The 17,500-nt window shown below is 41.7% G+C and overlaps 1 protein-coding gene across 1 annotated transcript in view; it reads left to right on the top strand.

Moving 5' to 3' along the window:
• The window catches only part of LOC311117788 (sucrase-isomaltase, intestinal-like), a gene marked incomplete at both ends in the record, with an annotated part of 36,769 nt that extends 20,310 nt beyond the window's left edge, over positions 1-16,459 (top strand). Inside the window, 6 exons of the mRNA XM_084192702.1 lie at positions 1-36; positions 4,846-4,963; positions 6,076-6,247; positions 7,124-7,240; positions 16,006-16,160; positions 16,375-16,459. The exon at positions 1-36 is cut by the window's left edge and continues 49 nt beyond it. Of these exons, the coding sequence (XP_084048828.1) occupies positions 1-36; positions 4,846-4,963; positions 6,076-6,247; positions 7,124-7,240; positions 16,006-16,160; positions 16,375-16,459 (683 nt within the window). The remainder of the gene's footprint in view (positions 37-4,845; positions 4,964-6,075; positions 6,248-7,123; positions 7,241-16,005; positions 16,161-16,374) is intronic.
• Between the last annotated feature and the right edge of the window lie 1,041 nt (positions 16,460-17,500).

Genomic DNA, 17,500 nt, shown 5'->3' with positions numbered 1-17,500 from the left:
ATGACAACAATCTCAACTACCCTCCCTTCACTCCTAGTAAGGCTGTTAATTAACCGTCAACTACCCTCCCTTCACTCCTAGTAAGGCTGTTAATTAACCGTCAACTACCCTCCCTTCACTCCTAGTAAGGCTGTTTATTAACCGTCAACTACCCTCCCTTCACTCCTAGTAAGGCTGTTTATTAACCGTCAACTACCCTCCCTTCACTACTAGTAAGGCTGTTTATTAACCCTCAACTACCCTCCCTTCACTCCTAGTAAGGCTGTTTATTAACCGTCAACTACCGTCCATTCACTACTAGTAAGACTCAGTGTTTCAGGTGCACTCATTTTGCTGTGGTGCTGCGCCACGGCAAAATAATTGCCTCCAGGCAAAAAAATACAATAATGGAACATTTTGAAGATGCTAGAACATTCCACATGTGATTTTCCTCTGCAAACAAAACGAGTAATTAATAGAAAAATCTAACAACCCCATAGTAGAATAGTTTATCTATTTACCTAGTCGGCTTGTTGTTGTGTTCTATGCTAGATACATATTCCTCTCGTGGCGCATTCACGTTATAAGTGCCATAGGGAGGGAAACATGCATTCTGACAGGCAGTCAATGGACAACAATTCTTGCAATCGCGAAAACAGAAGTTTTAATGGATTTTGTTAAAAAGACGGGAATGCCAGCTTTCCAATCCTACTTTATTTATTTCTGAACTCCTAAATATGCGCAAACTGCGCAATTTTAAACCCGTTATTTTTTTTAGCAGAAACAAGGCTCAGCAAGTTATCGCTCCGCAATTCGCAATGAGTGCACAGGGGAGTGTGGGGCTAAATGTAACCCCGGTCAATTGTAGGGTGACTTGGGGTACAACGCCTCCCTACCTCAAAATAATTTATTTAGAATGACTTAAAATTGTGATGAGACAGATAATATGTTTTGTTGAGCAAGAGTAGTGGAAACCAGGGAAAGTGTTTGGGGGGAAAATTGTGACGAAGTGGTTTATGTGAGAAGTACAAGCAGGGGCATTTTACCCCGGCTGGCGAGTTACCCCAAGTTACCCTAACAGGTAGGCCTACATAATATTTAGTGTTTATGCAAGTTTTTTTAAATCACATTTGAGATCTGGCTAATGATTAGCCCAATAGGGTAAATGCAGATAGGCAACCCCATGCTTCAGCCTATTTATTTGCACTTTGCTGCATCAGTTGGGCTAAAGGTGATTATGTTTATTGCTAATAGCATACCTGATAATATGGACCATGCATAGGCTATATCCTGTACATTTTAACAAATCATTTTACTGATGTGTTATTGGGTTAATTTCGGGAGGTGGAAATTCTATTTTAGATGGTCTCAGCATACTTAGTTTAATTCATTTAGGAGTGGAATGTCCTTTAGAAAAGTCACCAGAACTGAGCTACTCAGCCCTTCTACATAATTCCCCCCACCCCTCCCCCCCACACCCCTTCCCCCCTTCAACCCCCCTCCGCGACCTTTTCTCTCCACTGCTACCAATTTTTCTAGAGGAAACACTGGTAAGACTGTTTATTAACCCTCAACAACCCTCCCTTCACTACTAGTAATGCTGTTTATTAACCCTCCCTTCACTACTAGTAATTATGTTTATTAACCCTCCCTTCACTACTAGTAAGACTGTTTATTAACCCTCAACTACCCTCCCTTCACTACTAGTAATGCTGTTTATTAACCCTCAACTACCCTCCTTTCACTACTAGTAATGCTGTTTATTAACCCTCCCTTCACTACTAGTAATTATGTTTATTAACCCTCCCTTCAATACTAGTAAGACTGTTTATTAACCCTCAACTACCCTCTCTTCACTACTAGTAAGACTGTTTATTAACCCTCAACTGCCCTCTCTTCACTACTAGTAATGCTGTTTATTAACCCTCAACTACCCTCTCTTCACTACTAGTAATGCTGTTTATTAACCCTCCCTTCACTACTAGTAATTATGCTTATTAACCCTCAACTACCCTCCCTTCACTACTAGTAATTCTGTTTATTAACCCTCCCTTTACTACTAGTAATAATGTTTATTAACCCCTCCTTCACTACTAGTAATTCTGTTTATTAACCCTCCCTTCACTCCTAGTTATTCTATTTATTAACCCTCCCTTCACTACTAGTAATGCTGTTTATTAACCCTCCCTTCACTACTAGTAATTATGTTTATTAACCCTCCCTTCACTACTAGTAATTCTGTTTATTAACCCTCTCTTCACTACTAGTAATTCTGTTTATTAACCCTCCCTTCACTCCTAGTTATTCTATTTATTAACCCTCCCTTCACTACTAGTAATGCTGTTTATTAACCCTCCCTTCACTACTAGTAATTCTGTTTATTAACCCTCCCTTCACTACTAGTAATTATGTTTATTAACCCTCCCTTCACTACTAGTAATTATGTTTATTAACCCTCTCTTCACTACTAGTAATTATGTTTATTAACCCTCAACTACCCTCCCTTCACTACTAGTAATTATGTTTATTAACCCTCTCTTCACTACTAGTAATTATGTTTATTAACCCTCAACTACCCTCCCTTCACTACTAGTAATTATGTTTATTAACCCTCCCTTCACTACTAGTAATGCTGTTTATTAACCCTCCTTTCACTCCTAGTTATTCTATTTATTAACCCTCTCTTCACTACTAGTAATTATGCTTATTAACCCTCAACTACCCTCCCTTCACTACTAGTAATTATGTTTATTAACCCTCTCTTCACTACTAGTAATTATGTTTATTAACCCTCAACTACCCTCCCTTCACTACTAGTAATTATGTTTATTAACCCTCCCTTCACTCCTAGTTATTCTATTTATTAACCCCCCCTTCACTACTAGTAATTATGTTTATTAACCCCCCCTTCACTACTAGTAATTCTGTTTATTAACCCTCCCTTCACTACTAGTAATTCTGTTTATTAACCCTCCCTTCACTACTAGTAATTATGTTTATTAACCCTCCCTTCACTACTAGTACCTATGTTTATTAACCCTCCCTTCACTACTAGTAATTATGTTTATTAACCCTCCCTTCACTACTAGTAATTATGTTTATTAACCCTCTCTTCACTACTAGTAATGCTGTTTATTAACCCTCCTTTCACTCCTAGTTATTCTATTTATTAACCCCCCCTTCACTACTAGTAATTATGCTTATTAACCCTCAACTACCCTCCCTTCACTACTAGTAATTATGTTTATTAACCCTCCCTTCACTACTAGTAATTATGTTTATTAACCCTCCTTTCACTACTAGTAATTATGTTTATTAACCCTCCCTTCACTACTAGTAATTATGTTTATTAACCCTCCTTTCACTACTAGTAATTATGTTTATTAACCCTCCTTTCACTACTAGTAATTATGTTTATTAACCCCCCCTTCACTACTAGTAATTATGTTTATTAACCCTCCCTTCACTACTAGTAATTATGTTTATTAACCCTCCCTTCACTACTAGTAATTATGTTTATTAACCCTCCCTTCACTACTAGTAATTATGTTTATTAACCCTCCCTTCACTCCTAGTTATTCTATTTATTAACCCTCTCTTCACTGCTAGTAATTCTGTTTATTAACCCTCCCTTCACTCCTAGTTATTCTATTTATTAACCCTCCTTTCACTACTAGTAATTATGTTTATTAACCCTCCCTTCACTACTAGTAATGCTGTTTATTAACCCTCCCTTCACTACTAGTAATTATGTTTATTAACCCTCCCTTCACTACTAGTAATTATGTTTATTAACCCTCCCTTCACTCCTAGTTATTCTATTTATTAACCCTCCTTTCACTACTAGTAATTATGTTTATTAACCCTCCCTTCACTACTAGTAATTATGTTTATTAACCCTCCCTTCACTACTAGTAATTATGTTTATTAACCCTCCCTTCACTACTAGTAATTCTGTTTATTAACCCTCCCTTCACTACTAGTAATTATGTTTATTAACCCTCCCTTCACTACTAGTAATGCTGTTTATTAACCCTCAACTACCCTCCTTTCACTACTAGTAATTATGTTTATTAACCCTCCCTTCACTACTAGTAATTATGTTTATTAACCCTCCCTTCACTACTAGTAATGCTGTTTATTAACCCTCCCTTCACTACTAGTAATTATGTTTATTAACCCTCCCTTCACTACTAGTAATTATGTTTATTAACCCTCTCTTCACTACTAGTAATTCTGTTTATTAACCCTCCCTTCACTACTAGTAATTCTGTTTATTAACCCTCCCTTCACTACTAGTAATTATGTTTATTAACCCTCCCTTCACTACTAGTAATTATGTTTATTAACCCTCCCTTCACTACTAGTAATGCTGTTTATTAACCCTCCCTTCACTACTAGTAATTATGTTTATTAACCCTCCCTTCACTACTAGTAATGCTGTTTATTAACCCTCAACTACCCTCCTTTCACTACTAGTAATTATGTTTATTAACCCTCCCTTCACTACTAGTAATTATGTTTATTAACCCTCCCTTCACTACTAGTAATTATGTTTATTAACCCTCCCTTCACTACTAGTAATGCTGTTTATTATCCCTCCCTTCACTACTAGTAATTATGTTTATTAACCCTCAACTACCCTCCCTTCACTACTAGTAATGCTGTTTATTAACCCTCCCTTCACTACTAGTAATTATGTTTAATAAGCCAAATCAGTTTATGTACACTAGTATCTCTGATGAAAGGAGACATTCTATTTTTAGAATTGAACTGAAAGAGACATGTTTAGAGACTTGAGAGAGATTATCACAAATATTTTCTCTCCTCCAAGCGTCTCGCTCATTCCAACCCCCCTCTCCTCAGGTGTTCTGGATGGGGTGCTGTACAGTAAAACTCTGTGTATGGACTCTAAACAGACCTGGGGAAACCACTATGATGTCCACAGTCTCTATGGTTACTCCATGGTTCTTGCCACTGAAGTGTGAGTATGGATCTTACTATGGTGTCTAGAACTAGTACTGGGGTTTTGCCATAGAATGGACTATTTAGTATGTATACTTGAATTCCACCAGCGTATCCTTATTGAAATCACTGTAAAATGATTAATAGTTAAGAGGCCTTGAGGCCTTGCTATGTGCTGAGTGAGGCTGAATTGTCCTGAGGTTTCAGCGGTGAGTTGTGATGATTTGTCTTTGCCTAGATAAATAGAGCATCATTAAAACGAGCCTGTCATTGGGTAGGATAGTCAAAAGAGGATTGTTGTGTCTCGGAGGTAAATCCATATGCACGCATAACCACCCGCACACACAGAGTTATTTTACATTTTTTAAAAACATTTTAGTCATTTAGCAGACGCTCTTATCCAGAGCGACTTACAGTTAGTGATTTTTCATACTGGCCCCCCGTGAGAAACAAACCCACAACAGTGGCGTTGCAAGTGCCACGCTCTACCAACTGAGCTACAGGGGACCTGTTATGTCTCAGCGGTGAATCCTGACAGAGCTCTGTGAGTAACATTGTCTTCTGAGAGGCCTCCTCCATTGCTGACTCATCCTGAGAGCATACCACTCGCTAGCTCCAGTCCTCTCTCACCTCACCTGTTAGCATACCACTCGCTAGCGCCACTCCTCATCCTGTTAGCATACCGCTCGCTAGCTCCACTCCTCATCCTGTTAGCATACCGCTCGCTAGTTCCACTCCTCATTCTGTTAGCATACCGCCCGCTCGCTAGCTCCACTCCTCATCCTGTTAGCGTACCGCTCGCTAGATCCACTCCTCATCCTGTTAGCATACCGCTAGTTAGCTCCACTCCTCATCCTGTTAGCATACTGCTCGCTAGCTCCACTCCTCTGTTGTACTCCTCTTTGGTCCTTACTTGTCTTTTTTCTTCTGTCAGTTTCTCTCTCGGCTAATAGAAAGTTTTATTGTCAGGAGACACATTTTGTGAACATCATCAGAACCCAATATTGTCATGAAAATCAAAGGACATTCGATTTAACTAGCTAATTAGAGCAGCAAAGCAATGATGATGATACTCTCTATCTCTCTCATTCTCGCCACACACCTCTCCCTCTCCCCCTACTCTCCCTGTAGTGCTCTAAAGCGTGCGTTTGGTGGGAACCGGACCCTGATGCTGACCCGCTCGTCCTTCCCTGGAGTGGGGAAGTACTCCGGCCACTGGCTGGGTGACAATGCTGCTAACTGGAATGACATCAAATGGGCCATACCCGGTATGCTGGAGTTTGGCTTGTTCGGAGTCCCCTACGTGAGTACCTCAAAGTCATGTCTGATGGTTTGACACCGTCATCTATTGATTTACAGGTTGGTTTATTTATCCGTTTGTAGACTGAAAAGTGTCTTCACTGGAAGCTTGTACTTCACTACCACATCTGAGACAGAGGCAGGGTTAGTGAGAAACACTTGCTGATGAGACGTTAGAATGGTTAGAAGCCGTTTTGGCTCTGGCCTCCTGTCGACAGGACAGACAAGCAACAGAGTGGAAACGTCGGTAAGAAACCAACAGGGAGTCATAAACACGTGCACACGCTCACACACACACACCCACTCCTCCAGTTGTGACAGGGAGTGTTAGAGGTTCTCTAACTGTCCGAGAGGTTTATCCAATTCTGTCCGAGAGGTCCAATTCTGTCCGAGAGGTTTACCAATTCTTGTTTTGCACACACACCCATTCAAACTCACTATCTCTTTCACAAACACACACACACACACACACACACACACACACACACACACACACACACACACACACACACACACACACACACTCACATCCCTGGCATAGGGAGACTGGGATTTGGATCGATGCCCTCCCTTTGAGCACGCTGTAAAGTGCTATCAAACAACAGCAACACTCAAACACACTGCTCTCAAAGGATGGGCCATTGATTAGGTATTTTATTTTATGCTTACCATATGCTATTACCTAAACAGAGACTGTATACATGTATTCTTCCAATTTAGCCTTATTGAATTGTTTTAACAAATGGAGCAATATCAGGCAAGATAAACAATACCATCGCAGCTGTATAGTTTCAAATGCTATATCTGGGTGTTTTCATGAGTGTGTTTTCGTGAGTGTGTCAGTGTTTGTAATGTTCTGTCCTGCGTTGTGTGTTTTCAGATTGGTGCTGATATTTGCGGTTTCTTTGACAACACGACAGAAGAGTTGTGTCGTCGTTGGATGCAGGTGGGCGCGTTCTATCCCTTCAGCCGGAACCACAACGCCCAGCATTACAAGGTACCTGTTCCCTTGTTCTTTATGACACCAAGTACAGTATGGAGTCAAAAAGTTAAAAAAATATTGATCCAAGTATGGATATATCAACAACAAAAAAACAGAGAATGATTTCTCACGAAGGTTCGTGTTTTTTTTGGCCTTTTTCAAAACAAGTCAAAGATTCAATGATTCAGTCTCCCTTTACATTGTAAATGGAGACTGCTTAAGACTTAGATAGGATAACTAAGCAGGGTCTGTCCTGGAATGGAGTCCAGATGCTGCTGGAAGTGGTGTTAGAGGGCCAGTAGGGGGCGCTCTTCCCCCTAAGGAGATCCCAATGCCCCAGGGCCGTGAAGGGGACATTGCCCTGTATAGGGTGCCGTCTTTTGGATGGGACGTTAAAATGGGTGTCCAGACTCTGTGGTCACTAAAGATCCCACGGCACCTATCATAAGAGTAGGGGTGTTAATCTGGCTATCATACCATCATGATAAATTAATCATTTCCAGATTCCAATTGGATCATTCATCCCCTCTTATCCCCCCTGTAACTCTTCCCCAGTTCATTGCTGTAAAAGAGAATATGTGACTGACCACCTCGATTTGTCTTATGTAGAAAAATTTGAAATTGTGTTTTTTACATTTGATAAAAGTAGAGACGCAGAGCTAGAAAATTGTCTATCATGCACTACACTTGAAGAACAATGACAATGTAATTCTGCTTTGCAACTTGTAACCAACTTTTGAGAAAATGGCCCTTGAATGTTTTGGTACACCTACTGGAGAGCTCTTCTTTGTCTACACCCATTCAGCATCGTTCACACCTTCGTAAGCCTTAGCCCCACCCATCTCTTTAAGGATTCACAAGTGAGGCAATGTGGTAAACACACGCTATATCAAATCAAATCAAAGTTTATTTGTCATATGCACAGGATACAGAAGGTGTAAACGGGACAGTGAAGTGGTTACTTACATATTTTATACATATTTTATCATTATTAGAGGAGGAAGGGGAAGACCATCCTCCTCAGTGAATTTCATTCGAATTAAAATGGTAAAACATTAAAAAAGTTATCCTTTTTATATAAAACTATACTAAATATAATCACGTCACCAAATAACTGATTAAAAGACACTATTTTGCAAAGAAGGTCAGCAGTAGCCTCAACAGCACTCTGTAGGATAGCACCATGGTGTAGCCAGAGGACAGCTAGCTTCCATCCTCCTCTGGATACATTGACTTCAATACAAAACCTAGGAGGCTCATGGTTCTCACCCCCTTCCATAGACTTACACAGTAATTACGACATCTTCCGAAGGACGTCCTCCAGCCTATCAGAGCTCTTGCAACATAAACTGACATGTTGTCCACCCAATTAAAGGATCAGAGAATTAATCGAGTACTGAAATCATAAGCTACAGCTAGCCAGCACTGCAGTGTATAAAATGTGGTGAGTAGTTGACTCAAAGAGAGAGAAAGACAATAGTTGAACAGTTTTGAAAAAAATAATGTATTCCAAAAATGAAGGAGAAGCAAGAGAGAAATAGAGCAAGAGAGAAAGAGTTTGTAAATGTTTTTCACTTTCAGTTTCACTTACTTAGCTAGCAAATGCAGATAGCTAGTTTAGCCTACTGAAACACCCTGCTCAAACAGAGGGACGCTATGTTAGCTAGCTGGCTATGACTTTCCAGCACAACACTGGAACTCTTCCAAGTCAAGGCAGTGGCGGTTCTAGACACATTTTACTAGGGGGGCCAAGGAGGGGCCAGTGTTTAATCAGGGGGGCACACATAAAAAAACTGGCAACACATGATATTCAAAGATTATAAACTTTATTTTACTTTAAAATCATATGACATTTATTATAACACATATTTTGTACAAGAGTGCAGATGCAAGAGAGATAGTGCCATAAAAATGAAAAAATAAATAAATTAAAAAAAATTAAAAAGTACAGGGTACAAATACAGGGTTCATATTCAATGTGAACAAAACTCCAGGATACAACAAAGGGTACAACAATGTGCCATTTCCTATTCATGGAAGCCCCACTACTGTGGACAGTTGATTCCACATTTTGTTTTAAGAAAGAAAACTTTCTGAGTGATTTATAAACAAAACACACTACCCTGTATCCATTTAGGTAAAATAAACCAAATCAGAAAAGAAATTCAATTCAAAGAGGCTTTACTAGCATGACCATATTGACATACAGTATTGCTAAAGCACATAAACAGGGAAACGTGTTACACATTAACATCCAGTAGTCCAATAGGATGCAGACAATAAACATTAAGTTAACATTAGTTTAAAAGCAACAATCATGTCAACACAATGTAGCAATATGAACAACACTGATGGATATCAGCAACAACATGAAAACAAGAATATTACAGGTGTCTGTGTGTGTGTGTGTGTGTGTCTGTGTCTTTGTGTACTTCACTGTCAGTTGATGAGCAGGTGTACAAAAAAAGGCTTTACAACATATATGGGCAAGTCCATTTAGGACAGCACATTTCCACCATAGTTCACATTAGGAAAAAATGACAGCATGAATGCTCACTAAACAAACATATACTACATATACCTTTTTATACACATTTTTTTTCAGTAATTTTTTAAGAGTGAAAGGGAAGTAAGCAATCGCTCACTTGGTCGTGGTTAGCAACTGTGTTAAGAATTTCCCTAAAGTTTCCTTTGTTAGTGGACCCTTCAGATTCATCATGTCCTCTTTGTGCTATGTTTTGTGTAGCTGTAAGCAACAGCACTTCCCCAACTGTTTTAATGTATGCCTGATTTTCTTGTACTTGTTTAGTGTGTTCTTTGTCAAGGAGATCTGTTAGTGTTGCGTCAGTTCTAACAGCTCTTTGATAATCCCTCCATGCGATCATTGCACACTTGTGTCGTTCAGACTTTGCATGTAGTGAAAACCCTGCATTTCTCATAGTTGCCTTTTTCCAGTTTGTAAAACCAGGTGTTGAAACAAAAACGGTGTCTGGGGCATTTGGTGTGCTAAAATGTCTACATGCATAGCAACATGTAGAGTCCGTCATTACAGAATACTCAAGCCATGGATGAGTAGTGTACCAGTTTGGTCTGAAGCTTCGTCTTCTGTCCCCCATCAGTGTGGTTGGGAATATCTTCAAGTTCGGCTGTACTGGTACGTCATACTTAGACTTGCTGATATCTGAAGAAGATGGACAGTAAACATAGGGCACAACTACAACATTTATTTACTGTATATCTGCATGTATTTCAAAATGTAGGCAAAGTATTTACTTTAAAAAAAAAACAGAGCCATATTGACACAAAAAAGAATTAACAGCAGAAAGCAGCATTTTAAGGACACCCAGCAGGCCTACCATTACATTGTAATTGCATTGCTTTGCAAATAGTAAGAACCTTCCTCATCACAAACCTGATGGTGCAGTACTTGATCCACATGGATCCACTTGCTGTCCCTCTGGCTGTTCATCTCTCTGTCCCTGTATGCTTTCTTCTTCATGCTTCTCACCCTCTTCTTCATTCTCCTCGCCCTCTTCTTCATTCTCCTCACCCTCTTCTTCATCCTCCTCACCCTCTTCTTCATCCTCCTCACCCTCTGGAATTTCCCTCTCTTTGTCAGACCCCTCACTTTCATCACATGCTGGCTCTCCCTCTTCCTCAACTTTCTCAAAACCTCGATTTGTTTCTCTCACTATTTTGTTTGCTGGGGCAAAAAATGACTTTATGTCCCTTCCTCGTTTCATGATAACTATTAGAAGAAGAAAAAACGTAGGGGCATGCATTACATTTTGTTACCTAACCATCCCTCCCTAATTAACACTGGCAGATAACCTGTTGATTACTTTACTAAAAATGTATTTGTTATCGCGATGCAACAGCCAAGACGGATGAAGTTACGTGGTTAACATCACAACATTGTGTAGACCTAGCAAGGATAGCCTACTAACATTTGGATATTTGCTTCTGCTTCGATGAGTTTGCTTAGATATGATTACATTTCTAAACAAATCGAGACCAGACATTTAAAAACTTGATTTGATTTATGTGTGAGGAACAAAAGGAACATGTAGGCTATGTGCAAGAACAACAAGTCACTTATGATATTAAATCGTTTACTTACCTTCGACTCCTGCAAATCATAGCTCCTCTCGCAAATAGTAGTTGCTGAGCTCTCATTCACCGAAGCAGCACCACACGTGGCAGGCAGGCAGATGGCAGGATACAGTTTTTGGGTGCGCCACTCTAATTTACCCGTGTAGAACGTTGCCGTGTAGAGCGTTGCATTAGTTCCGCTTTTGGCGCTCGCGTGTAAAATAGTTATAAATTCATAATTTTTTATTTGGTCAGCACGGGGGGGCCACAGGGGTGGCCAGGGACATTTCCAGGGAGGCACGGGCCTCCTCCGGCCTCCGTGTAAAACCGCCACTGCGTCAAGGTAAGCTTTTGGTGTTACTAATTGATTGCCACTGGGGCCCGCCGGTGTAACTGCTTAGTGTAACGTTACTGCATGTACACTAAAGTTACTGCATGATTGTAATGGGTTTACTAACGCGTTAGTTCTATTAGCTATGCTGTTCATGACGTTACTTTATCTGATATGGTGACAACTATGTAGGCTGTTTGTAGAGGTTTAGCTTGTATCGTTTTTTTTTTGCCTGGTCACATACAGCTGATTTGTTGTGCATTGAAGTCCACAAGCGAAGGGAAGAGAAGGAATACAACGTGGCTGTTATGAGAGTGAACTCGTGTGATCAGGGGTGTATTCATTCCACCAATTCTGTTGAAAAATGTTTCATAAACGGAAGCAAACGGAACAGAACGGGGGTAAAACATACCTGAATTTGTCCAATAGAAACTCTCGTTTGCAACTGTTGGACTAATGATTACACCCTATATCAGCTAGATGCTGGCAAGAGTGTGCAAGGCAGTATTTAATGTCACTGTTTGTCACTTCAAATGTCTCTCGACCTGTGTACACCTACGTTGTAAACTTTCATTCATAGCCTAGGTTGTAGCAACCTCATAAAGGGTATAGGGAAAATTTGAGTATCATGTAATAGCCTAAAACTATCGCTGTTACATTGAACTGGGTGAATGGAATATGAATGAGAGTCATCCAATATGCTGTAATAGAAATAAGGCCATGCTCATGAAAAAAATAAAATAATTCTCCCTCATCTCATCTCTTTCTGCCACTGCCCGACACACTTGTCTAAATTGATGGGTCATGTGAAGGAAATGCTATAACCACCCCTCAGCCACATCTACCTAAGTGGATTGGTCACTATTGTCTAGACATGTACAGTGGGGGAAACAAGTATTTAGTCAGCCACCAATTGTGCAAGTTCTCCCACTTAAAAAGATGAGAGAGGCCTGTAATTTTCATCATAGGTACACGTCAACTATGACAGACAAAATGAGGTAAAAAATCCAGAAAATCACATTGTAGGATTTTTAATGAATTTATTTGCAAATTATGGTGGAAAATAAGTATTTGGTCAATAACAAAAGTTTCTCAATACTTTGTTATATACCATTTGTTGGCAATGACACAGGTCAAAAGTTTTCTGTAAGTCTTCACAAGGTTTTCACACACTGTTGCTGGTATTTTGGCCCATTCCTCCATGCAGATCTCCTCTAGAGCAATGATGTTTTGGGGCTGTCGCTGGGCAACACGGACTTTCAACTCCCTCCAAAGATTTTCTATGGAGTTGAGATCTGGAGACTGGCTAGGCCACTCCAGGACCTTGAAATGTTTCTTACGAAGCCACTCCTTCGTTGCCCGGGCGGTGTGTTTGGGATCATTGTCATGCTGAAAGACCCAGCCACGTTTCACCTTCAATGCCCTTGCTGATGGAAGGAGGTTTTCACTCAAAATCTCACGATACATGGCCCCATTCATTCTTTCCTTTACACGGATCAGTCGTCCTGGTCCCTTTGTAGAAAAACAGCCCCAAAGCATTATGTTTCCACTCCCATGCTTCACAGTAGGTATGGTGTTCTTTGGATGCAACTCAGCATTCTTTGTCCTCCAAACACGACGAGTTTAGTTTTTACCAAAAAGTTCTATTTTGGTTTCATCTGACCATATGACATTCCCCCAATCCTCTTCTGGATCATCCAAATGCACTCTAGCAAACTTCAGACGGGCCTGTACATGTACTGGCTTAAGCTGGGGGACACGTCTGGCACTGCAGGATTTGAGTCCCTGGCAGCGTAGTGTGTTACTGATGGTAGGCTTTGTGACTTTGGTCCCAGCTCTCTGCAGGTCATTCACTAGGTCCCCTTGTGTGGTTCTGGGATTTTTGCTCACCGTTCTTGTGATCATTTTGACCCCACGGGGTGAGATATTGCGTGGAGCCCCAGATCGAGGGAAATTATCAGTGGTCTTGTATGTCTTCCATTTCCTAATAATTGCTCCCACAGTTGATTTCTTCAAACCATGCTGCTTACCTATTGCAGATTCAGTCTTCCCAGCCTGGTGCAGGTCTACAATGTTGTTTCTGGTGTCCTTTGACAGCTCTTTGGTCTTGGCCATAGTGGAGTTTGGAGTGTGACTGTTTGAGGTTGTGGACAGGTGTATTTTATACTGATAACAAGTTCAAACAGGTGCCATTAATACAGGTAATGAGTGGAGGACAGAGGAGCCTCTTAAAGAAGAAGTTACAGGTCTGTGAGAGCCAGAAATCTTGCTTGTTTGTAGGTGACCAAATACTTATTTTCCACCATAATTTGCAAATAAATGCATTAAAAATCCTACAATGTGATATTCTGGATTTTTTTTCTCATTTTGTCTGTCATAGTTGACGTGTACCTATGATGAAAATTACAGGCCTCTCTCATCTTTTTAAGTGGGAGAACTTGCACAATTGGTGGCTGACTAAATCATTTCCCCCCCACTGTATACATGTTCATGAAATACAATAGATGGCCTTAATCACCCCCAGACACACCTGGCTAATTTGATGGGTCATGTAATAATCTGGCTGAAGTTGGGTCTTTTGTTTAGACATGTAACTAGCTAGGTAGCTAGCTAGCTAAGCAATAAACCAGCATATCCCAACTCATACTACTACCAATATATACATTGTCATAGCTGTATTATGAATCTGCAGGTAGCTAAAGCTAACAAACTAGGTTCAATGTTAGCTAGAAATGCAAATGGATTTCTGATTCGAATAATATTACTACACAGACCATACATGTAACGTTAGCTAGCGAGCCAGCAAGCTACCGTTTGCTACCTAAATAACAGTACGCTTTAACTTGCAAGATTTTTTTGGGTGGGAAATTTATATCTGAAAACGTAGCTAGACTCTTACCCGTATACATGGATGAATGCTTCACAGCAGACTGGAACCATTTAACTCAGTTTTGTTTGTAGCTACTTCTTGTTTGGCCAGCGTTGTGTCAAGTCACTCCAGTTCACACTGACCGTGGCGTGTGCAGAAAGTAGCCCATCACTTTTTCCAACTAATCTGTCGATAGCACCTGCTAAATTCAGGGCATCAATGTTGTTGGGAAAAGTAGCAAATCTTTCAACATTGGTTTTATAAAATATGGAGAGAGTTGGGAGAAATAGCGAGCGGGAGAGAGGAGGGGAGAGAGAGAGAGAGAGAGAGAGAGAGAGATAGAGAGAGAGAGATGCCTTCTACTGGCAGACAGGATATGTTGATGACACTAAATGAGATGGATAATGTTTGACCTTTGTGTTGCCCTAATCACTTCTCTCATCAGAAGGCCAAACAGGCCAAAGTCCTCGACTCACACACACACTCTCACACACACACACACACACACTCACACACACACACACTCAGGACATAAGGATTAGCCCTTCAGCAGCTAATCATCTACTCCACAATTAGTTTTTTTTTAATGTTTCCTTTCTCTGTCTCTGTCCTCTGTTGTCTCTCTGGCCTGGTTTCTTTATGTGTTCTCTCTCTCTTCAACTGGAAGTCACCTCTTTCTCCCTCTCTGCTCTTCCTATTCACTCACCTGTTGAGTGTGTTGTTGTTGATTGCTAAGTGTCATCATGGTGGTGATAAATCCCTCCCTCCCCCTTCCTCCTTTCCCTCTCTCCCTCCCTTCTCTCCACCCCTCCCCTCTATCCCTTCCTTCTCTCCTCCCCTCCCCTCTATCCCTTCCTTCTCTCCTCCCCTCCCCTCTCTCCCTCCCTTCTCTCCACCCCTCCCCTCCCCTCTATCCCTCCCTTCTCTCCTCCCCTCCCCTCTCTCCCTCCCTTCTCTCCACCCCTCCCCTCTCCCTCCCTTCTCTTCTCTCCACCCCTCCCATCTCCCTCCCTTCTCTTCTCTCCTCCCCTCCCCTCTCTCCCTCCCTTCTCTCCACCCCTCCCCTCCCCTCTATCCCTCCCTTCTCTCCTCCCCTCCCCTCTCTCCCTCCCTTCTCTCCTCCCCTCCCCTCTATCCCTCCCTTCTCTCCTCCCCTCCCCTCTCTCCCTCCCTTCTCCCCTCTCTCCCTCCCTTCTCTCCTCCCCTCCCCTCTCTCCCTTCCTTCTCTCCTCCCCTCCCCTCTCTCCCTCCCTTCTCTCCTCCCCTCCCCTCTCTCCCTCCCTTCTCTCCACCCCTCCCCTCCCCTCTATCCCTCCCTTCTCTCCTCCCCTCCCCTCTATCCCTCCCTTCTCTCCTCCCCTCCCCTCTCTCCGTCCCTTCTCTCCTCCCCTCCCCTCTCTCCGTCCCTTCTCTCCTCCCCTCCCCTCTCTCCCTCCCTTCTCTCCTCCCCTCCCTACTCTCCCTCCATCCTTCCTTCCCTCCCTTCAGCCCCAGGACCCGGCAGTGTTTGGTGCTGACTCACTGCTGTTGAATACCTCTAAACATTACCTGAATATCCGGTACACCCTGCTGCCCTACCTCTACACCCTCTTCTACAAGGCTCACACTACAGGGGACACCGTGGTCCGGCCCGTCATGCACGAGTAAGTGACGTTACTTCCTGTTGATCGGGTAGCAGTTCCTCCCAGGCTCAGATCTAGGAATACCACCATCTTCATCAAGTCCATAAGGAACAACACTGACCCAGCTGATCATAGTGTAGAGGCAACTTTTTTTTGTTGTAAACAAAGCATTGATGTTACAAAAACAAGCATTGATCAGTCCGCATCAATTCCCCCCCTTCTGTCCGTCTTCCAGGTTCTACTCTGACAGTAACACCTGGACAGTGGACCGCCAGTTCCTCTGGGGGAAACACCTGCTCATCACACCTGTACTGGATCCTGTGAGTACATGTACTTGAGCAGGCTCGGTGAACTAAGCTTTAGCTCAGTTCGATACTACGACACACACACACTACTTCACATTTCATTTGATTTATCTAAAAAACTATTGGCTGGATAAACCCCTTGAGAGGAGATATCTCTCTCTTAACACACACAGACAGACACACACACACACACTAGTTGACCTCCGTTGGGACAAGCAAATGGGATTTACTTTTCTTCCTCCCTCTCCTCCCTTTCTCTCTCTTCTCTTTCATTTCCCCCTATTTTCCCTCCGCTCTAATGAGAGCACTGACCTCATTACAGGCAGATTAGAAGTACAGTTACATTGTGTATGTATGTATGTGTGTGTGTGTGTGTGTGTGTGTGTGTGTGTGTGTGTGTGTGTGTGTGTGTGTGTGTGTGTGCGCACGCAATAGTGTTTGTGTGCGCGCAGAAGAGTTTGTGTGTACGCATTTGTGTATATGAGTGTGTGTGCGTCTGTGTTTGTGTGTGTGCGTATGTCAGTGTATATTTGCATGAGTGTGTGTGTGTGTGTGTGTGTGTGTGTGTGTGTGTGTCTGTGTGTGTGCGAGTGCAGATAGATTGCGGTCATGTTAAAGTGGCTAGCTGATTAATGAGCAATTTAGCATGGCCTCTGGCAAATTAGAGACAAGCAGAGTGGGGCTCTAGTCTGAATATAATAACTGTAATCAGAGTGTAATTGTGAAAAGTTTGCTATGCTAGCAGAGAGAAAGAAGAAGATGTTGAGGCTGTCACCCCCCGAGCTTGACTTCTCCTTGGGGATGCAGAGAGGATGTCATCCCAAAAATTAAATCAAACGTTATGTAATAATTCAGACATATGTAATAAGTTGTTTATTGACATCAATACATAACTTATGTGAAAGAGCGTGTTCTTTGTTGGTTCTTATAGATTCTGGATACTGTTTATTACTTCGTCAATCTACTGCTTTACATCCTACCCTCTCTCTATCTTCCTCCATTATATATCCACCCTCTCTACCCTACCCTCTCTATATCTTCCTCCATTATATATCC

The sequence above is a fragment of the Coregonus lavaretus genome, assembly GCF_964263955.1.
Source record: "Coregonus lavaretus genome assembly, contig: HAP1_SCAFFOLD_2555, whole genome shotgun sequence".
In the NCBI taxonomy this organism is placed as follows: Eukaryota; Metazoa; Chordata; class Actinopteri; order Salmoniformes; family Salmonidae; genus Coregonus; species Coregonus lavaretus.
This window is presented reverse-complemented; position numbering and strand designations above follow the sequence as displayed.